The sequence below is a fragment of the Globicephala melas genome, chromosome 4 (assembly GCF_963455315.2).
Source record: "Globicephala melas chromosome 4, mGloMel1.2, whole genome shotgun sequence".
Classification (NCBI taxonomy): Eukaryota; Metazoa; Chordata; class Mammalia; order Artiodactyla; family Delphinidae; genus Globicephala; species Globicephala melas.
The window spans coordinates 1,816,534-1,835,701 of record NC_083317.1 but is presented as its reverse complement, the minus strand read 5'-3'; the positions used below and the strand labels follow the sequence as shown (position 1 = coordinate 1,835,701).

Here is a 19,168-nt window from a genome sequence, read left to right as displayed (position 1 = left end):
AATAGAAACCCGGGCCGTGAGCTCAGACCCGCGGAGGCCGGAGGAAGCACCTGGGGCTCCCTCTTCCCGGGCCAGGCGTGCCCACCCAGGTGCCCGGCGGCGCAGGGGGTGCGCCAGGGCCAGGAGGCTGACACGGCCTAGACACCCCACAAGTCCAGCGGCACCCCGAGGCCGCGGGACCCCAGGCGGGGAGAGCGGGACCCCAGTCCCGTGTCCCCGACCCTGCAATGATGGGCGAGGCCCGGGCCGGTGGGGACCCGGCGCTGCGCCGCCTCCTGAGGCTGCACCGCACGGAGATAGCCGTGGCCGTGGACAGCGCCTTCCCGCTGCTGCACGCGCTGGTCGACCACGACGTGGTCCCCGAGGACAAATTCCAGGTGGGCCCCTATCCAGACCAGCGACCCAGCAACACGCCCCAGCCTTCCCCACGCCCGCGCCCAGGAGCGGGCAAGGTCGCGGAAGACCCGTTCCAGAGGGACCCTCCCCAGCCCCGCCCCTCCCCACTCTCCCGCCCCCAAGCCCCTCCCGCCCCCAAGCCCCAGCGCCAGGGTAAGGTCCCTGCCGCTAACCCGCAGCCTGCCCCACGCCCCACCCGCCAGCGGAGCGAACGGTCTCCAAGACAAGTTCCGGTGCCCCCCCAGATCCCCAAAGCCCCCTCCCAGCCCTCCCCAAGCCTCCCTCCAAGTTGAGCCCAGTCTCCTAAGATGAATTCCAGGTGGCCCCCCACCTCACCCCAGCACCCCCCTGCCATCCCCACACCTGCCCCAAGCCAAGGGGGTGGACACAGGTGCCCAAGTCTCCAGCGGCCTCCTCGGGGTCAGCATCTGCCCTCTGGTCCCGCAGTGGAGGCGGCAGGAAGGGGCGTACCCGAGAAGGGCGGGGCCCCCATTACCGCTCTGCTTCAGGAGACGCTGCGTCTGAAGGAGAAGGAGGGCTGCCCACAGGCCTTCCACGCGCTTCTCTCGTGGCTCCTGACCCAGGACGCGGCCGTCATCCTGGACTTCTGGAGGGTCCTCTTCAAGGACTACAACCTGGAGAGATACCCCCGGCTGCAGCCCATCCTAGACGGCTTCCCCAAAGGTGGGGGCCCTGGGGGCTGGGTCCCGGCCGCAGCCCATCCTAGACGGCTTCCCCAAAGGTGGGGGCCCTGGGGGCTGGGTCCCGGCCGCAGCCCATCCTAGACGGCTTCCCCAAAGGTGGGGGCACTGGGGCTGGGTCCCGGCCGGCTCGGCCTCCCTCCCTGGGGCTGGCAGCAGGAGTCATCCTCTGAGCCCCAGCTGGACTGTGAGAGGGGAGGCGTGGGGCTGTTTAGGGAGCCCCGGACACCACCTAGACCATCTTGGCTTCTAAGAGCAAAGAGCTGAGGCCTCACCTGCCTGAACGGGGCGTCGGTTCTGGGCTTGAAGCTCAGCCTCCGGCCCTGCACACGCCCGCAGATGTGGACCTCAGCCAGCCCCGGAAGGGGAGGAGGCCCCCGGCTGGCCCCAAGGCCACCGTGCTGCTGCCCAGGCCTCCCACCAAGAGGAAGGCCCTGGAGGAACCGAGGGCCACCCCGCCGGCAGCTCTGTCCCCGAGGGGCACCTCCAGCCCAGGTACCCAGCTTGAGGAGCCGGTGGGCTCACAGATCCCCTCATGGAGCCCTACACCCCCTGACCACTCCCCCTCCCTGACCTGGTCCGGGAGCATCTGTCCCTCCTGCTTGGCCCAGAGTCAGCCTGGCAGAGGTCCCTCTGGGGACTTGGACGGACCCCCTGTATGAGCCCCGCAGCCTTGTTGACCCCCAGGCCCTGTGAGTAGGCAGGTGGGTGTACTTCCTGTCTCCTGATGTGGACACCAGAGCCTGGTAAAGCAAGGGGACACACCAGAGTCCAGGAGACCCCACCTGGCACTCTCCCACCTGCGCCCTGGCGTTGGCCCAGCAGCGGGAGGAGGGCCAGGCTGTCCCTGCTCCCCGACAGGCTCCCACATCAAGGCCAAGCCCTCCAAGAAGTCAGAGAGCAACGCAGAGCCACAGCGCCTCCCGCTGGGCAACGGTGAGCCAGGCCCCAGGTCTGGGGGTCAGGGGTCCGTCTTGGGAGCTGGGACCATGCTGGCCTGGGGTCACCCCACCTATGCCCCTCTGAGTGCCCCATCCTTCAGGGCCAGCTCCGACCCTGCTTCCTCCAGAGAATACCCCCTGTCCCTTGGCCAGATGCAACCTGGGACCTGGAGACCTCCCATGGGCCCCTGGTGCTGGCCTGAGGGCAGGCTCTGGGGACCCTGCCTCCCTCCCAGCCCAGCCCAGGGCCACATCCCAGCGTCTCTGTTCATTCCCGCCAGCTGGGTTCGGACGGCTCGTACACCACACACCAGACCACACCACATACGTGTACACGCACACGCACATGCACTCCATGGCCCGTCTCTGCACTTACGTGTGGGCTGGCTGTCTGTCTGTGGAGGGGCTGGACCCCCTCCCCAGCCTGCCCTGTGTGGAAAGAAGGAAGGATTCTGCTGCCCAGACGCCCCGCACTCCCCACTGCCCGTGCTCAGGAGCCATCGTCCCAACAGGTGACCCCCCATTTGGTGCTCCTTTCCCCAGGAATTCAGGCCATGTCCGCTTCAGTCCAGAGAGCCATGGCCGTGTCATCTGGGGACGTCCCAGGAGCCCGCGGGGCCGTGGAGGGGATCCTTATCCAGCAGGTGTTTGAGGCAGGTAGACGGCGCTTGGGGAGGGGCTGCCAGGGATCCACGTCCCGCTCAGCTCCCCGGTGGCTCCGGAGCATGGACAAGGCACCCCTACTCCCTGCAGTGGGTCTGCCGTCTCTGGAGCGGATGCTCTGGGCAGGGCTTGGGGAACTCCTGGACTCTAAGCTGGACAACCTGCGGCCCCAGCCCCGCCCGCCCCATCCTTGCAGCTCCTCCTTCCTCCACTCCCTGTGCCGCACACCCTCTGGGGACGCCGAGGACCCTGGGAGCTGGTGCGGGCTCCAGGCTCACCCACAAGGGACGGTCCCAAGTAGTTTCCTAGGGCTGTTATGACGAGTTGCCACAAACGGGGTGGCTTAAAGCAACAGAAACACCAAAATCAAGGTGTGGGCGGGGCCGGGCTTGCTCCCTCCGAGGCTCTAGGGCAGAGGCTTCTCTGCTTCCTCCAGCTCATGGCAACCCCCATGCCCCGGCTTGTGGTCACATCACTCCAGCTCCTCGCCACAGAGGCTCCTCCCTGTGTCTCTCTGCGTCCTCTCGTCTTCTCATAAGGATGCTGTCCTTGGACTTCGGTCCAGTGCAAGCCCATCTTAACATCTACAAAGACCCTACTTGCGAATAAGGCTGCATTCCGAGACTCCGAGTGGATGAGAATTTGGGAGACGTGCTTCCCCCCAGCAGAGAATCCCTGCTGTGTTCAGGACCCGGGGCCCAGAGCTGACTGGGGTGGGGTTTGTGGGGGGAGGAACAGCCAGCTGTAGAGCCTCCCTGCCAGGCCCCCCCCCCCGACCCGTCTCCTCCCAGGTGGCTCCAAGAAGTGCATCCAGGTTGGGGGGGAGTTTTACACTCCCAGCAAGTTTGAAGACCCCAGTGGGGCAAAGAACAAGACCCGAAGCGGCAGCAGCCTGAAGACGTTGGTCCGAGCCAAGGGGACCCAGGCTCCTGCCCCTGTGAGCGCTGCTGGGACCGCCCCTGGGGAGGCCTGGCCCTCCGCCCCCTCCCCCAGCACCCGGGGCAGCAGCGTCCTGTCACCTCTGGTGGGGAGCTCTGCTGGGGCTGGGGACTGCCCCTCCCGCCCGAATGCCTCCCCTGCTGGTGACCCTCTCTCTTCTCCCTGGCAGGGTGGAGGCGATTCGAGGGCAGGCCAGCGGGACAGGGCCCCGGGACCCCCTGCCCTTCCCAGTGAGCCCCAGCTGCACCAGGTAACGCTCAGAGCGCCCCCAGGATCCTGAGGGCGGGGCCTCCTGCCGATTTGCCGCTTGTCCAGGGCAGTCACTCCAGGGACCGGAGGACAGAGGTCTAAGCTTCTGTTCACAGGGTGGAACACTTTACTTTTAATAGCATTTTTTTCTGATAATACGCAATTGTAAAAATTCACATAAGTTAGAGCACGTGAGTCCTCCCAGGCTCTTAAAAGCACAGCGTTCGGTCCGGCTGCCAGCTGTCCCACGCCTCACAGTTGGGCCCTTGGTATGGCTGTGTCCCCTGCTAGGAGCCAGGAACCCAAGCGTCACGTACGCCCTTGGGCTCCCAGCACCGTTTCTGCCAGGGATCCCGACACCCCCGCCAGGCGCTGTGCTGGCCCCCGGGGAACGAGGAAATGAGAAGGACTCACGCCTGCCCCCAGGAGCTCCTGGGCTGCTGGGGCCTGGAGGGGGGTTGCTACAATGAGTGCGCTCATCACTGTGAGGGGCTGCCCAGCCCTGTAGTCCCCGGGGGGCTTCTGAAGGAAGTGGCGTCCAGGGGGGCACGGTGGGTGCTATCCAGGCAAGGGCGCAAGCAGGCCTCAGGCGGAGGGGACAGCGGGTGACCAGGGCCAACGGGAACACCGCTGGGCCTGCCCCTCCGTTGCCCCGTGGGTGTGGCCGTGTGGTCTTGGGGCCGCCTGCAGCACAGGCACCCGCGAGGAACCAGCCTTCCTTAAGGACCGTTCTTCCCAAGAGGGATGGGCCAGCAGGTGTTCGGGGCTAGAGTCTCAGAGGTGGGGGGGCCTTGGGGAGCCCTGGGGAGCAGGCAGTCAGGGCGGGATTTCAGCAGGGAGCCGGCGAGGGGCGTCTCTCGGGGAGGGCGCTGCCCCATCCCGGGTCTTCCAGACGCCGCGTGTCTCTCACCCGCGCCAGAAGAACGAGGATGAGTGTGCGGCGTGCAGGGACGGCGGGGAGCTCCTCTGCTGCGACGGCTGCCCCCGCGCCTTCCACCTGGCCTGCCTGACGCCCCCGCTCCACCAGATCCCCAGGTGGGCCTGGCCCCGCCCAGCCTCCTCACTGGCCCGCCCTGAGTGGGAGGCCGCCCAGCAGTGTCTCCACTCCAGGGATGGGCAGTGAGGCCAGCCTGGGAGGGGGCCTTGGCTCAGGTCGCCGGCCGGTGGGGCTGGGGCCCGGGATCCTCCCACCCATGTCCCCGCGTGGCCGCGCTGTCCCCCCCAGCCTGGCCAGCAGGCCGCTGAGGCCCAAGGCAAGGGACGGCCGTCCCGTCCCATCTCGCCCCATCTCCCCCAGCCCAGAGCGCCACAAGCAGCCGACCAGCGGCACTAAGCAGGGTCTGACTCCAAGTCGGGCTGGGGAGCACAGAGGCCGCAGAGCTGCCCCCCAAGGGCCGGTGGGGGCCCAGGCTAGGTCCAGCGCAAGGCCCCCTGCCCCGGCCCCCCGGGACAGCGCTGTCCGCTACCAGCAGCTTCCGCAGGTCAGGGCGGCCTGGGTGCGGGGCGGAGCGCTGGGCGGGCATTCTCGCCCCGACCCTGCCCCGCTCACCGCACGACCTTGACCAGGTCACATCTCTGGCCGGGTCATCCCTCAGCTCTGCTCAATGCTGCCCGCCTTCCATTCTCTTCCTTCCTGCCCTTGACCGGCCCCTGTTCTACTGGGCACCGTCCCCCCGTGGAATCGAGGGAGGCCAGCCTAGGGAGGCCCGACCTGCAAAGCAGGGCCCGTGAGAGCCAGGCACAGGCCAGGCCGCGGCAGGTTCGCGGGTGTCGGGAATGCTTGGGGCTCATCCGAGAAGCACTCGGGGGACGTGTCAGGCTGGCGAGGGCCGCCCCAGCAGGCTTAGCTACCCCAGCATCCCGGGCTCTCCTGCTCACCGGCCAGGCAGGCCCTTCCCCCGTGGCTCTGCCCGTTCCCCTTAGTTTTCCCATCGGGGAACGGAAAGGGTGACCTGGAGAAGCCCTCAGGCCTCCCCTGTGTTGTGGGCTTGGGAGTCCACTGTCCCCTCTGCCTCACCCTGCATGTCTCTGGCCGGTGACAACGCGACCAGCGGGACCTGGAGGTGCTCCAGCTGCCTCCAGGGAAGAGCCCAGCGGGACCTGCCCCGGGCTGAGGAGCCCCGGCCCCAGGAGCCGCCTGCAGAGACCCCGGTACACACAGGCCCACTCCCAGGCCCTCTGTCCGCCGGCTGCCCGCCTCCTGGCCACTCCTGTGGGTCGGGCCTGCCCCAGCCAGAGAGCCACGTGCCCCCCACCCTGGCCTGGCCCCGTCAATTCCGCTTTCTCCTGTGGGACCACGGGGGCGCAGGCCACCGGGAAGCGGCCCTTACAACGGCCCCGCTTCTCAGTCCTCTGCTTTGGGGCCTTCAGCTCTATCAGCCCAACACAGGGGACGCACCTCGACCACCGATAACATTCTCCAAAAATGTTCTAAGTGTTCTGTTACCGCAAAGTCACAACGGATACGATGCGTGCCCCAGCATATGCCGAGTGTGTACTCCGACAGCCCGTGAGGGCCACAGGGCCCCGCCTTTAGATGGGGAAAGGGTCAGGGAACTTGCTGGGACCACAGAGCCGGGAACGGCACCCGGGCCTTTCCCACCCAATGTGGCGCTCTTCCCCACGACGCCAGCCCCCGGTTCCCAGGGCCCCAGCGGTCACTAACTCCTGGGTGGTGCTGGGCAAGTCCCCTGCAACACCTCTCAGAACCGACCCTCCGGTTCCAGGTCCTCCTGGCACTGAGGTCAGCGGGAGAGGAGGCCAGGGGACCGCCCAGTGAGCGCCCCGCTGGAGTGGATGCTGCGGTCACCTACAAGCACCTGCTGGCCTCACCTCCTGCAGCCCCCCCGCTTGTGCTGGACCCCTCGGCCCTGCACCCCCTCTTGTGTGTGGGCCCTGAGGGGCAGCAGGTGAGCGGGGTGCTGGGGTCAGGGTGGCTGTCTTCAGGGAGCTCAGGGTCTACAGGGGCAGCCCGGTGAGCCTGAAACAGGACAGTGACAGGCGGGGGTAAGGAGGTAGGATTCAGATGGAGGTTGGGGTGGGGGCCGCGGGGAGGGCGGGCGGAGGAGGCTGGAGGGAGGCCCAGGGGCACTTGGGGTTGCTAGATTACCCAGAACGAGGTGCGGGCTCTGCGGGGGAGGGTGAAGGGAAGGGGGCTGCTGGAGGGATTCCAGAGGACGCGACCGTTCTCTCATCACTCTCGAAAGCCCCCTCACAAGGGCAGGACGATAAAGTGGGTAGAGTTCGCAGCCCCAGGTCTCCCAGGCCCTCCTGCCTCCTCTGGAACGGACGCCCTTCTGGGTTCCCTTGACTAGCCCTGAAGGGGGTCCGGGCCCACCAAGGGGGACCAAGACGGGACACCTAGTTTCACCAAGCTGCAGCCCAAAGGTGCTGGGGCGCCCTTGACCTCTCTAGGCCTCGATCCCGAAACCTCGGACTCGCCCCCCACCCCGTGCGCCCCTCCCGGAGGGGTCCCGGGGCCGTGCGCCCCTCCCCGGCCCCCGGTCACCCCGCCGTGGTCCGTCTGCAGGGCCCGGCGCCCGGCGCGAGGTGCGGGGTGTGCGGGGACGGCACGGACGCGCTTCGGTGCTCGCACTGCGCCGCCGCCTTCCACTGGCGCTGCCACTTCCCCGCCGGCGCTGCCCGGCCCGGGTGAGTACGGGGCCGGGACCGGGAGGGGGAGGGGGAGGGCCGGCGACCCCCCAACGGCTTTAAGATTGCGGGGTGCAGAGGGCACTCCCAGCCCTGCCCCAGCCCCGGCAGCCTGCAGCCTCTCCTCCGCTCGCCAGGGCCGCCCTGCGCTGCAAATCCTGCTCCGGAGACCCCGCCCCGGCCCCCGGGGAGGGGCCGCCCGCCGCGACTCCCGCCCTGAGCCCCGCCCGCCCGGCTCCCGGGACCCCCAAGCTCATCGCCAAAGCCGCCGCCGCCGGCCCTGGGGCGCAGGTGAGGGAGGACCCCGCATCTCCAGGGGAGGCCCCGGCCCGGGCGCCAGCTTCGCGGGTGTGCACCAAACCTGACCATGTGTTTATTCTGTACATACGATATATTTGTTTAAATCGACTCCCGTCTGATACCTTAAATCTGCAGAGAAAGGCAACCCTCCCAAGCCACAGCGGCTATGCAGCCGCCGGTTGGGGTTGGTTGCAGGCCCAGAGCTCCGCTAACCGCCCAGCTGCCCTGGCCCCTTCCGCACCCCCCGGAGTGCCCTGTGCAGGGAGCGCCACCCTCATCCTCGCGGTGGGGCGGGGCAGGGGAGAGCGGAAGGAGAGACGTGTGACTCCACCCGTGTCATCTCGCCTCCAATCCTCCAGCAGCCTTGGGCCCTGGGACCTTGGGGAGGAGGGACCAGCCTCACTGGACCTTCGCTTCCCAGGGCTCCCTCAGAGCCAGGGAGGCCCGTGTGTCTCCTCCTCAGAGGCCTGCGGAAGGTGGCGCATCTGCCCCAACTGCCCACAGCAGGGGCCTTCCTGACCACATCCCTGCCCCCGAAGAATCCTTGGGGGCCCGGGGTGGTGATGTCCTACCCCCGTCCATGGTCCGTCCTACCTCCCAGTCCCGCCTCGTAATCCCCTGCATGCATGGTGGGTGACAGGGCACCCCAGGCGCCGGGCACAAGAGGGCTCACACCTACTGGCGTTCCGCTCCTTCTGGAAGCCTCTCTCCGGATCCCCAGCCCTCTGCACTGTGTGTGCCAAGCCCTCACCCAGGGCTAGTGGCATCAAGGGCTGGAGAAGGTCCCGAGGTTTGGCTGATCTGAGCTACAGACTGGGCCATTGCATGTGGTTCCACTTAGCATGGCCTCGCTCCGCCTAGCCCACGAGCCAGGGGGGGTGTGCCACGTCCCCAGCTCTGGCCCTCGCCCCTCAGGGGCACGGTTGGCCCCGCAGGCTTGTTGGGTGGCTGAAGGGTGGCTGTGGGACCAGGCTCTTTCCTGTCTGGGCCTCACGTTTCCCATCGGTGACAGGGTCCCTTCCAGCTGGTCCTTGCCCCAGAGGGGTGGCAGGGACCTGGCCAAGCAGCCTCGAGCTTACCCGCACCCACTCTGCCTCCGGAGCCGGATGTTAGAATTCAGTTCCCGGGGTCCCGCCTGGAGGAGCGCGCAGCACCCCACTGCCCTGGCGCGGACACCGCCTCTAACCGCTGCTGCTGCCTCTGTAGGGAGTCCTGCTGCTGTGGGGATGAGCCCGGCAGGGGTGCGGAAGGTGGCTTGACCTCCTCCCTTTTCTGGGTTCCAGGCGGGGGACGATTCTGCTGTTCACGAGCCAGTTCTGCACAGGGATGACCTGGAGTCCCTCCTGAGTGAGGTAACACGTCACCTGGCTGGGGCCACACCCGCCCCCCTCCGCCTCCGCCTCCGCGGCCTCTGAAGCAGCCAGCTCTCAGGCCACGGGAGCAGCTGGACGCCACAGGCCCACGTCACCCCAGATGGCGCTGGCCCCTCCGCGCACAAACGAGCCAGAGCGGGCCCCAAGCTGCTCCCCTTTCTAGCTGCCCTGGAGGTCCCGGGGCCTGGACCCTGGAGAGCTGGCGGCTGCAGGAACCTGCGCCAGGGCCACTGAAGCCTGATGTGGAGGCCGTGACTTTCCCTGGGGCTAGGCACTCTGGGACCACGCCCCCTTGCACATCCCTCCCTCCCCCTCCTCAACCCAGGCCCCTCCACCCGACGATGAACAGCTAGAATCACTGGGAAGAAAAGGTGGCTTTTAGAAAAGGTTAAAGTCCTCCAGCCACCCCCAGACCCCAGGTGGCCAGTACGTGTCCTCAGGGGCCTGGCGTGGCACCTTGGGGATCCCAGCTGACCACGGGGGCCCTGCCTTGGGTGCTGGGCCAAGCACGGGCAGTCCCAGACACTGAAGCTGTCTCTAGAGGCCCCAAGAGGGCCAGGGGTGACCCGAGGTGCCAACATAGGTGGGCAGAGTGGGGCAGATTCACCAGCCCCTGTGGAGCAGGTCACCTCCATTCTGCTGGAATATCAGGCATTCCCACGGCGCCTCCAGTCCCGCTGGAGCGTCAGGCCCTGCGCAGAGCTGGGCAGAGTGAGGGAAGGAGCTGGTCCTGCCGAGACATCCGGGAAGAGGCCACCAGTTGACAGAACAGCCGTGGTGGCTGTGCCTGGGCTTACAGGAAGCTCGGAGGAGGAGTTTGGGATGAGGCGTGCCCCCTGTTTCCGCATCTCTGTATAGGAGGGCTGGGTTGGATAGCACCTTCCCACCACGATGTTTATGACGCAGGTGGCCCTGGAGGCCAGGGCAGGCACGCCTGTGCCCCGAGGTTCTGGCCCAAGCCCCGCTCTCTGCTCTGTCGTGCAGCACTCCTTCGATGGCATCCTGCAGTGGGCCATCCAGAGCATGTCCCGCCCGGTGGCCGAGGCGCCCACCTTCCCCTGCTGATCCAGGACCCCCGCCTTCAGGCAGCGTGGGAGGAGGCAGGCAGCACCTGAGGACGCTGCCAGCGCCAGAGCAGACCTCACACGCACGGCCACTGGCTTGGAAAGGGACCGAGGGGGAGGTTAGGACCAGGCGCTGCGACGTTCCGAGTGCCGTCGACAGCCAGCCTGTCAGCAGCCGTGCCTGTGGCGGCACAAAGCCGTCGTGTGCGCTGAAATTAAAGTCACTTCTGTGGGTTCGACATGCTCTCCAGTGCAGTGTGCTTGTTTCGGGGCGGGGGGGGGGGGTCTGTTCCCCTGTGTTTCTGGTGCCCGTCGTGTAGGCTGAGCTGGCTGGAACAGGAAGAGAATGCCCGGAGCAGGAGTCCCTCTGCTCCACCCTCTGCTGGAGCCCCAGGGGCTTGCCCTGCCCCCAGCACAGCCCCTGCCCCACGTGGCCTGGCCCCACCCACCGCGCGCTCCTAGCTCCTGTGCTCCTCGAAGGGCCAAGCTCGTCCCCACCCCAGGGCCTTTGCACGGGCTTCACCCTCTGCTCGGAGTTCCTCTGCCTTGGTGCTCCGCATGTCTGTTTTCTCACCTGTGAGATCTCACCTCGTTCATTCATTCAGAGTCATTTATTCGGGAAACCTTTACTGTGACTCTTCTATATGCTGAGCATTAGGGGTCGTGGAGGGACATGCCGGTGACAGGCTACTCACAAGAGGGGGTGACCTCACACAGAAGCAGGAAAGAGGACGGGGTCGGGGGCTGGAAGCTAGAGTGGTGTGTCCGGGACAGACATGAGGTCAGCTGATGGGAGCACCGTGGGCCGCCGTGGACAGCGCTGTGTTTATTTCGCTCGTGGCACCCACTGCTGGGAGACAGCCCGTCAGAATTGAGTCCTTTCCTAGTGGTGTCTGTCTGCCCTTAAAGAGGCCACTGTGGGACCTGGGACCCTGTCTGGCCCTCAGCCATGTCCCCAGGACCTGGCACAGATGCTGGCGCGGTGTTGCTTGAAGGAGATGCCAGGGCTGTCGCAGCCCCACCTGCAGAGCCCCCCGTGATAGAAGCCCTGATGGGGGTCAGAGCCCTGCGGAGGGAGGGGTGGCTGCAGGCCTCATGGGCGCTGGGGGCAGAGGTGGGACGTGTGCTGATTTGGCACCTGTGGCTTTTGTCCCCACCCCAGGTGGGGGGCCGGCAGGGAGTAGCAGCAGGAATGGGGGTCCCAGCTCAGGACACACAGCCCTTGGACTTCTGGGGGCCTCGTGGCTCACTGAGCCCCTCTGGAGCCCCTCTGTGCCGGGCACACATTAGGTGGCCTCTGCGGGGGCGGCACAGGGCGCGTCGGCCCACCCAGGACAGTACTGGGGAGGGGCTGGCCGATGCCCTCCAGCGGAGGGGGTAACTGCCCCAGGCCACAAGGTCGAGCCGTTTATTCAAACAGGGACGCACTGGTGAGGACACTAGCGTCATATGAATGAGTAGACAGCTGTTCCAGGCCGGGCCGGGCTAGGTGGGCAGCAGTGGGGCGGGGGAAGCGGGCAGTGACGGCAGGAGGGACACAGCAGCCGTGGCCGCACGTGGAGCGTCCCAGCTTGGAGGCCAGATCACATCTGTGGACAAGGGAAGGGCCAGAGCGGGGAGGAAACCAGAATTGAGGCTTGGTGGGGGTGGGGGGATGCCCTGAGCAGGGTCCTCCGGGGTTGGGGGGGGGATGCCCTGGGCAGGGTCCTCCGGGCTGGGGGGGTGGGGAAATGGAGCGGAGGCCCTTCCCGACGCGGCGGGGGTGGGGGGGGCCTGCTTACCTGAGAGCTGCTCTTCCCCACAGAGCCCAGCTGCTGTCTCTGCCCCCGGCAGCCACCCACCCACAGGACGAAGCAGGGCTGGATGAAGTTTGCAGAGGCCGGTGGGGACAACGTGGTGTGGGTACCATGGCAGTGGTGGAGGAGTATATCGGGGAGCTGACCAGGGTGAACACAGGTGTCACAGACACCCAGCCCATCGTTGTCACACCCTCCCAGGACCCCCACCGCTGCTGAGCACAGCCGCGGCCGGCCCTCCTCTGAGCCCCCTGCAGCCCGGCACCACTGGGTCTCACGCCAGGCTCTGGAGACCCGGCCTCGTCAGAATCCTTCTGTGGATGGGTCCATGGAGACCCTCCACCGGGGGCTCAGTGCTCCCTTTGGTGGCCTCCACTGCACCCGTGTCACTTTCCACAAGTTCAGGAAATGTCACTTTTGGGAGCTGAGCACGGGAGGCGGGGGGGGGGGGGGGGGGCGGGGCTCGCGGCAGTCCCGAGTCCCATCTGTCTGTCCGTCTGTGGTGTGCATGGAAGGAAGTGTGGGAAGCAGGAGGCACGCAGGGGCCGTGAGCTGCATCCTTCCCTGCCGTCAGCAGCCTGAGTTTGCTGATGCTGTGTTCGTCCTGCATTTTAAGCAAAGTGGACACAAGGACGAGACAACGACTGTCCAGAGCAGGCCCTGCCCTTCTGCAGACCCTGTGCTTTGCTTGCTCCTCAGGGGCCGACCGTCCGTCCACTGCTCCTGTCTGTCTGTCTGTGGGGCCGGAAGCTGGTTTGCACACCCAGCACCGAACGACTGCCGGCTACGTGACACCCTGAAGCGTGTGTCTGCCCAGTGGGTGAGGGGGCAGCAGCCAGCGGTTTCATGTGTACAGCCCATCCCCGGGCTCGTTTCTTGGGCTGCTGCGACAAAGTGCCACAGACCGGGGGGCTCAAATGACAGACGTTTATTCTCTCCCAGTCCTGGAGGCTGAATTCCCACATCCGGGTGCGGCAGGGCTGGTCCCTCGCAAAGCCCCCCTCCTGGGTGCGTGGACCACTGTCTCTTCCCTGGGTCCTCACATGGTTGTCCCTCTGTGCAGGTCAGTGTCCTGATCTCCTCTTCTCAGGGGGACACCGGGGCCCATCCTAACAACCCCGTTTACCTTGGCCACCTCCATGAGATCCTGCTTCCAAGTACGGCCACGTCCTGAGGTGCTGCAGGCTGAGGCTTCAGCATGTGAGCTGGGTGGGGGCACAGACGCTGCCCTTGACCAGACTCCACCCGGGCTCCTCTGAGCTGGCTCAGACTTGGCCTCTGTCCTTGGTCCTTAGTTTTGGCAAGAGTCTTGCCAAGTCAGTTTCGGGGAGATCCCCATCCTTGGACTCTGATGTCTCTCGATATCTGCTGCATTTCTCATCCCCACCCTCAACAGCTGGTCACCTGGCCCGCCCTCAGGAAGGGCCCCGTCGAGGGGCTTAGCCGCATCCCCTAACCTCAGTGTTTGCTCTTTGTAATTTCCATCCACTGGCCTCACCTTTGCTCCTTGGCCATAAATCCCCACTTTCCACGTTGTATTCAGAGTTGAGCCGGACCTCTCTCCCCTCCTGCAAACCCCAGTGCAGGGGTCCCCCTAGAACAAAGTTCCTTAACCACCTTAGCAAGGATCACGAGTACCTGTTTCTTTAACAGGGACAGGATTTGGCCGTGACACCAACGTCGCTCTTTTCATCTGCACGGGGCTGGCAAAGGTCTTATTTTCCCGCACTTGGTTGGAGGCTTAGCTGTCAGTGTTCTGAAGTTGTTAACAATCTGTGAACAAGGGGTGTGAATTTCATACCCTATCGTGCTGGACCCCTGGACGGGGTCGGGGGTCATCACTAACAAGCGGTGAAGAGCCCGGTGCAGGCGGACGTGTCGGGGGCTGGGTGGGCTTGGGAGCAGACAGCGCCCTGGACACGGTCAGAGTCGAGATAACCGAGCGGGGCTGAGCCCTTGGCGGGTGGTCTGAACTGGACTCGCCCTGTCACCCGAGCTCCGGTCATCTGACTGTCAACCTGAAGCTTCCAGGAGGGTCGCCTCACCTCTGTTAATTCTCTCAGGACGTGCAGTTCCTCTGGGAGGTTGGTGGCAGCACCGCAGGCAGGGGTCTCACAGGGGTCCCGGGGACAGGCACTCAGGGGGGACCAGGCCCCCGGGGGGGCTCTGACAGCCGCTCTGCTCCACCTGCGGCTTTTCCTGCAGCCTGGCTCTAAGCTGCCGGGTAACTGATGACCGCAATGGTGAGCTCCATGCAGCCCCGCTGAAGCCCCCCAGCCCTCCGACAGACACCACCCACCAGAGGACGCCCATCCCAAACATAACACACCCCAGTCTCAGGGAAGCCCCTCGTTCTCGCCACGGCCTCCTCTCCATGCCTTTAGGACACAGTCCCCTTTTCCTGGTCACTTGCTCTCTGACTGTCCCCTCCAGACGGTGCGTGCCTGGGGCAGGTTTGCACAGAGCCCAGGCTGGCCAGCGCCGCACAATTAGTGAATCCGACTCTGAAAATGAACTAAACGTTCAGTATCCAAGGAGAAATAATCCCAGAGGTTGGGATGTTATCCAGACAGACAATAAGAATGATAACCAAAGCCCGGTGGGTGAACAAGATACTTATTAAATTATATTTATATGTATGTAAAACCCATGTATACACACAGAGTGCATACGTGTGTACATACACTCTGTCCGTCCATCCCCTTATCTCTTTATATATAGAGCGTGTACGTGTGGACTTAGAAAGTGTCTATCTATCTACCTATCTTCCTATCTATCTACCTATCTATCTATGACAGAGTATGTACAGTTGACCCTTGAACAACTCAGGAGTGACCCCTGTACAGTTGAAAATCTGAGCATAACTTTTGACTCCCTTGAAACTTAATTACTAATAGTCTACTGTTGATCAGAAGTCTTACCGATAACATAAACAGTTGATTAACGTGTATTTTGTATGTTATATGTATATATATATATATTTTATGCATTCATGACGTACTTAACTTTTTCTTAACTTTTTGGATAATTCTAGGTTATGTGGCTCGTCTGCAAGTTTTTTTTAAATGATCACAAATTTCCAGAAGTTTTTCCAATATATTTATTGAAAAAAGTCTGCATATAAATGGACCCACAGTTCAGACCCATGTTTTCAAGGGTCCCCTGTATATGCATATACATTTAGAAAGTGTATATTTATATAGAGACAGAATGTATATAAAAAGAGAGCATATGTACATAGACGTGTGTATGAATATATGTGTGCACACGCATGTAGACATGCATACGTACATGTGTATGTATATGCGTGTATGTGTGTGTATATAGAGGGGAATACTGGAAGAAAACACTGAAAAGATGAGGACAGTTGTGTTGAAACAAGGATTATAGATGATTTTTCCTTTGTAAACTGTTCTGTCACTCTGGTTGATTTTTAAATAACTTAAAAAGTATGAATTCCAAAAGGCACAGCTGCTTGCCACCGTGTCCCTGCGTCCTGGCTGAGGCGGGCTGGTGCAGCAGGTGGCCAGGCTGTGCTCTCCGTGGCTGGGCAGTCGCCCCCCTTCTGCCCTGAGCCCCGGCTGCCTGGCTTCACGGATCCCTGCACGAGCGGATGTGGGAAAGCCAAGGGCGTCTTCCTCCCGTGTGTTGAAGGGCAGCGTTCCATCCCAAGGAGGCTGAACTCCCGGCACCCTGTTCTCTGTAAATGGCTCCCGTCATTCCAAGGGGGGTGGACGTTACTTTACGGGGCGATCAGGGGCAGCCCTGGGCATGGGGGTGGGACAGGTGCAGCAGCAGTGCTTCCAGAGCTAAAGGGGCGCCCGGGAGGGCAGGGTGTCAGGGGGAAGAGGATCTCCAGCCCCGACTGCCCCCCCAATCTCCCACGGCATGCAGTAGCCCCCCTCCCTCGTTCCCCACCTGCACGCCCAGACCCTCCTGCTGGGCCTCTTAGACACCTCACAGATCCGTCCCCTCTCCACCATCACCGCCCCAGAACAGCCATCACTGCTCACGGCCCCCAGATGCGCCACCCCTCCCTCCATCCTCCACTCAGAGCCGTCTTCCTGAAATTCCTACCCTGTCCTGAACGGAACATTCGGGGGGCTGGAGAGGGGGGCACGGGGCCATCGTACTGCTCTCTCTGCCTACGTGCATGCTTGAATCCTCCACGGCAAAATGGAAAAGCAAGCCAACAAACCCCAGACCACAGGCCTTCAAGGCTCTCCCGAGTTGCAGGGGGATGATCAAAACCCTTCTTCTGCTTTCAGCCAGGTCTGCCCTGCCTCTCTCCCGGAGGGGCCATCCTGGGCACTCACGGTCCCCCCGTCCCCCACCTCCCTGGGCAGGGTCCCCTCCCCGCGTCTCTGTCCAACTTTGTACCCCATGTGCAGCACCTGTGTCTCCTGGGCTCACAGACTATGAGCCTGGAGCAGGCAGACAAGGCTTGTGGTTGGAGCCCAGGAAAGGGTCGTCCCTGTGGTTGACGGGCTGGGATCTGAAGTGCTTCTGCAGCCGGTGCGAACAACCAGGCTGGGCCAGTACAAGGTCGGGGTCCCCCAGTATGCAAGCCGATCTACCCCTCACAGTCTTCCAGAAGAACGGCGGGCTTAAACACGGCCCCCCCGGCCAAGCGTTGAGTGGTCCTGAGGCTTCTGCCGATGAGCCTGGTGGGAGAGGAGGGGTCAGGCTGGCTGATAAATGGAGCCCCCATCCGTCCCTCTCCCCAGCAGAGGTCAGGAGCTCTACTCTGGAGGTCGGGCAGAGTGTCTGGACCTGGGAATGCCATAAACAACTGAGGCAAGGGGTCCACATGGAAAGTGAGTGGCCAGATCACCAGGCAGAAGGCTGCATGAGGGGCTCCAGCCCCTCTTCCAGCTCCTGATGCGATCTTCCCTCCAGACAAGAGGCTGGAAGATTCTTTTCTTGAATCTGACCAACCTAAAGGGACAACAGTTCTGGGGGTTACCCAAAAAATGGCCCAGAAAGCTCACCCTACAGCAAGACTCAACAACCAAAAGTCACATTCAGAGGTTCTGCCTCTTAATCACAGATAGCCAAGGATTCCCAGACATTGGAGAAGCCCCTAGGATGGCAGAGACCAAGACAAAAGGAAAGAAAGAAAGCAGCACAGATGAAAAGAGAGACTCAGAAGGGAGGAATGAATGTTAAAAAAACCAAATAAAACTGTAAGATTCTTAGAGAGATAGGCCCTGTATTCATGAAACAAGAACAAGACTCTGTTAAAAGGAACAGCTCTTGGAAATCAAAACTGTGACGGCAGAGACGGAGAACTTTACACCAGGTTGGCGTGGCAAGCTGAAGAAAGCTCTCTGAACATATAGCAGAATGAGTTATAAAATAGGAAAGTCAAGCTAAGACTTTCTAAAAATGGAAAGTAAAGGATAGGATATCAAAATGTAAATACCAGGAGTTCCAGAAAGAGTAAAGGGAAAACGCAGAGAGGAAAGAGTTGTCGGGGAAATGGTGCAGGAACTTGTCCTGGATAGAACACACGCACTGCTGCCGTGGAAGGACCGAGAACGTGCCCGGCCCCGCACTGGGAAGCAGACCCACACAAGGCATTTCCTGTGGAATTTCACAGCCCCTGGGAAAGGAAGGTCCTGCACGCTTCTAGGGAGGAAATATTGGGTCCTGTGCACACACAGAGGAGTCAGGCGGCTTTGAGCTCCCAGTTGCAACACTGGAGTCAAGGAATGATGGAAGCCACCTTCCAAGTTCTGTAGGACGATGATTTCTCATCCAAGATTCTACACACAGCCAAGTCTTCAATCAAGTAACAGGGTCGAGAAAGGCCAATTTCACACAGGCAGAATCTCAAAACGCCCTGAGCCCTTTCTCAGGAACCTCCTGGAAGATGTGTGCTCTGCCCAAACGAAGGAGGACGATTTGGGAGCTGGTGACCACGAAGTCCACAAGGGAAACTGATGGTGACAGAGACCCCAGGATGACAGCTGTGTGCCCAGTGGTGAGGCCACCATCCACACAAGGGCGGGGGGCCTCGGGGCACAGAGAGTTTGAGGGCTGCCTGTGAGACCCTGCCATTCTTCTATCTTCTTAACCTGAGGCCAGGAGGTCAGTCAAGTGGCCCAGATTCTTATCCGTGCCTGACTTGGCACAGCTGTGACTAATGAGGTCCCTCTTTCCCCTCTGTGATAATTTAACAAATATATGCTGTTACTCGTGATAAGAACACTTAACATACGTGTGCCCTCTGAGCCACGTTTTAAGTGTCCACTACAGAACGATTAACTGCCAGCACCAGGCTGGACAGTGAGCTCTGGGACACACTCGTCTTGCAGAACTGAAACTCTCTCCCTTTGACTCATACCTCCCCCTGCCCCAACAATGGAATATTTTTACGTAAACTTTGTATTAGAACATAACATATATAAAGAAAAAGGGACAAATCATAGGTGATCAGCTTGTTGAATTTTCATAAAGCAAACACACCTGTGTCACCACTCAGCTCAAGAAACAGAATGCTACCGGCACTGCCCTGGCCGTCCGGCAGTTAGGCCTCCGCACTCCCAAGGCAGCGGGCCTGGGTTCGATCCCTGGTCAGAGAAATAGATCCCGCATGCCGCAACTAAGGGTCCGCATGCCGTTACTAAAAAAAAAAAAGACCCTGCACACCACAGTGAAGATCCCGTGTGCCGCAACTAAGACCCAGCACAGCCAGATAAAAAAATAAATTAATTAATTCAAAGAAAGAAACAGAATGTTACCCACCCCCACCCCCAGCCCCCCACCCCACTGGGTGTCTTGGGCCCTGTCACGATGGATGCCTTTCCTCAAAGCCCCCGATTTGGTTCACGGGGACTCTCCCACCAGCGACCAGTCTTCCTGAGGGCAAGGGTCCAGTCTGTTTGGTGACTGGGCTGGAGTCCCACCTTTCGGGGGACCTGGATCCAGGGAGGGGCTTCATGGCTCCGAGTGACTGACCCACTGACCACCCAAGGTAGAGCCCCCTGTCCTGACCCAGGTGCCCACGCCACACGATGCCTGGTGTGCAGGTTTCCAAGGGTCCGGCAAACATTTACTGAAGTAAGGGATACATGAATAGATGGATGGATG

The 19,168-nt window shown here is 62.4% G+C and overlaps 1 protein-coding gene across 1 annotated transcript; it reads left to right on the top strand.

Moving 5' to 3' along the window:
• Positions 1–230: 230 nt before the first annotated feature.
• Positions 231–10,278, top strand: AIRE (autoimmune regulator). Its single transcript, XM_030835707.1, has 14 exons — positions 231–377; positions 906–1,080; positions 1,437–1,592; positions 1,959–2,033; positions 2,582–2,695; positions 3,493–3,638; positions 3,810–3,890; positions 4,809–4,924; positions 5,941–6,040; positions 6,616–6,798; positions 7,419–7,540; positions 7,678–7,774; positions 9,124–9,192; positions 10,198–10,278. Exons 1-14 carry the CDS (start codon positions 231–233, stop codon positions 10,276–10,278), a joined length of 1,662 nt encoding a protein of 553 aa, XP_030691567.1.
• Positions 10,279–19,168: the final 8,890 nt, after the last annotated feature.

Coding starts and splice junctions, on each gene's coding strand:
- AIRE (XM_030835707.1), top strand. CDS start 231: ATGGGCGAGGCCCGGGCCGGTGGGGACCCGGCGCTGCGCCGCCTCCTG. Junction 1,081..1,436: donor CCTAGACGGCTTCCCCAAAG/GTGGGGGCCCTG, acceptor ACACGCCCGCAG/ATGTGGACCTCAGCCAGCCC. Junction 7,775..9,123: donor CCCTGAGCCCCGCCCGCCCG/GCTCCCGGGACC, acceptor TCTGGGTTCCAG/GCGGGGGACGATTCTGCTGT.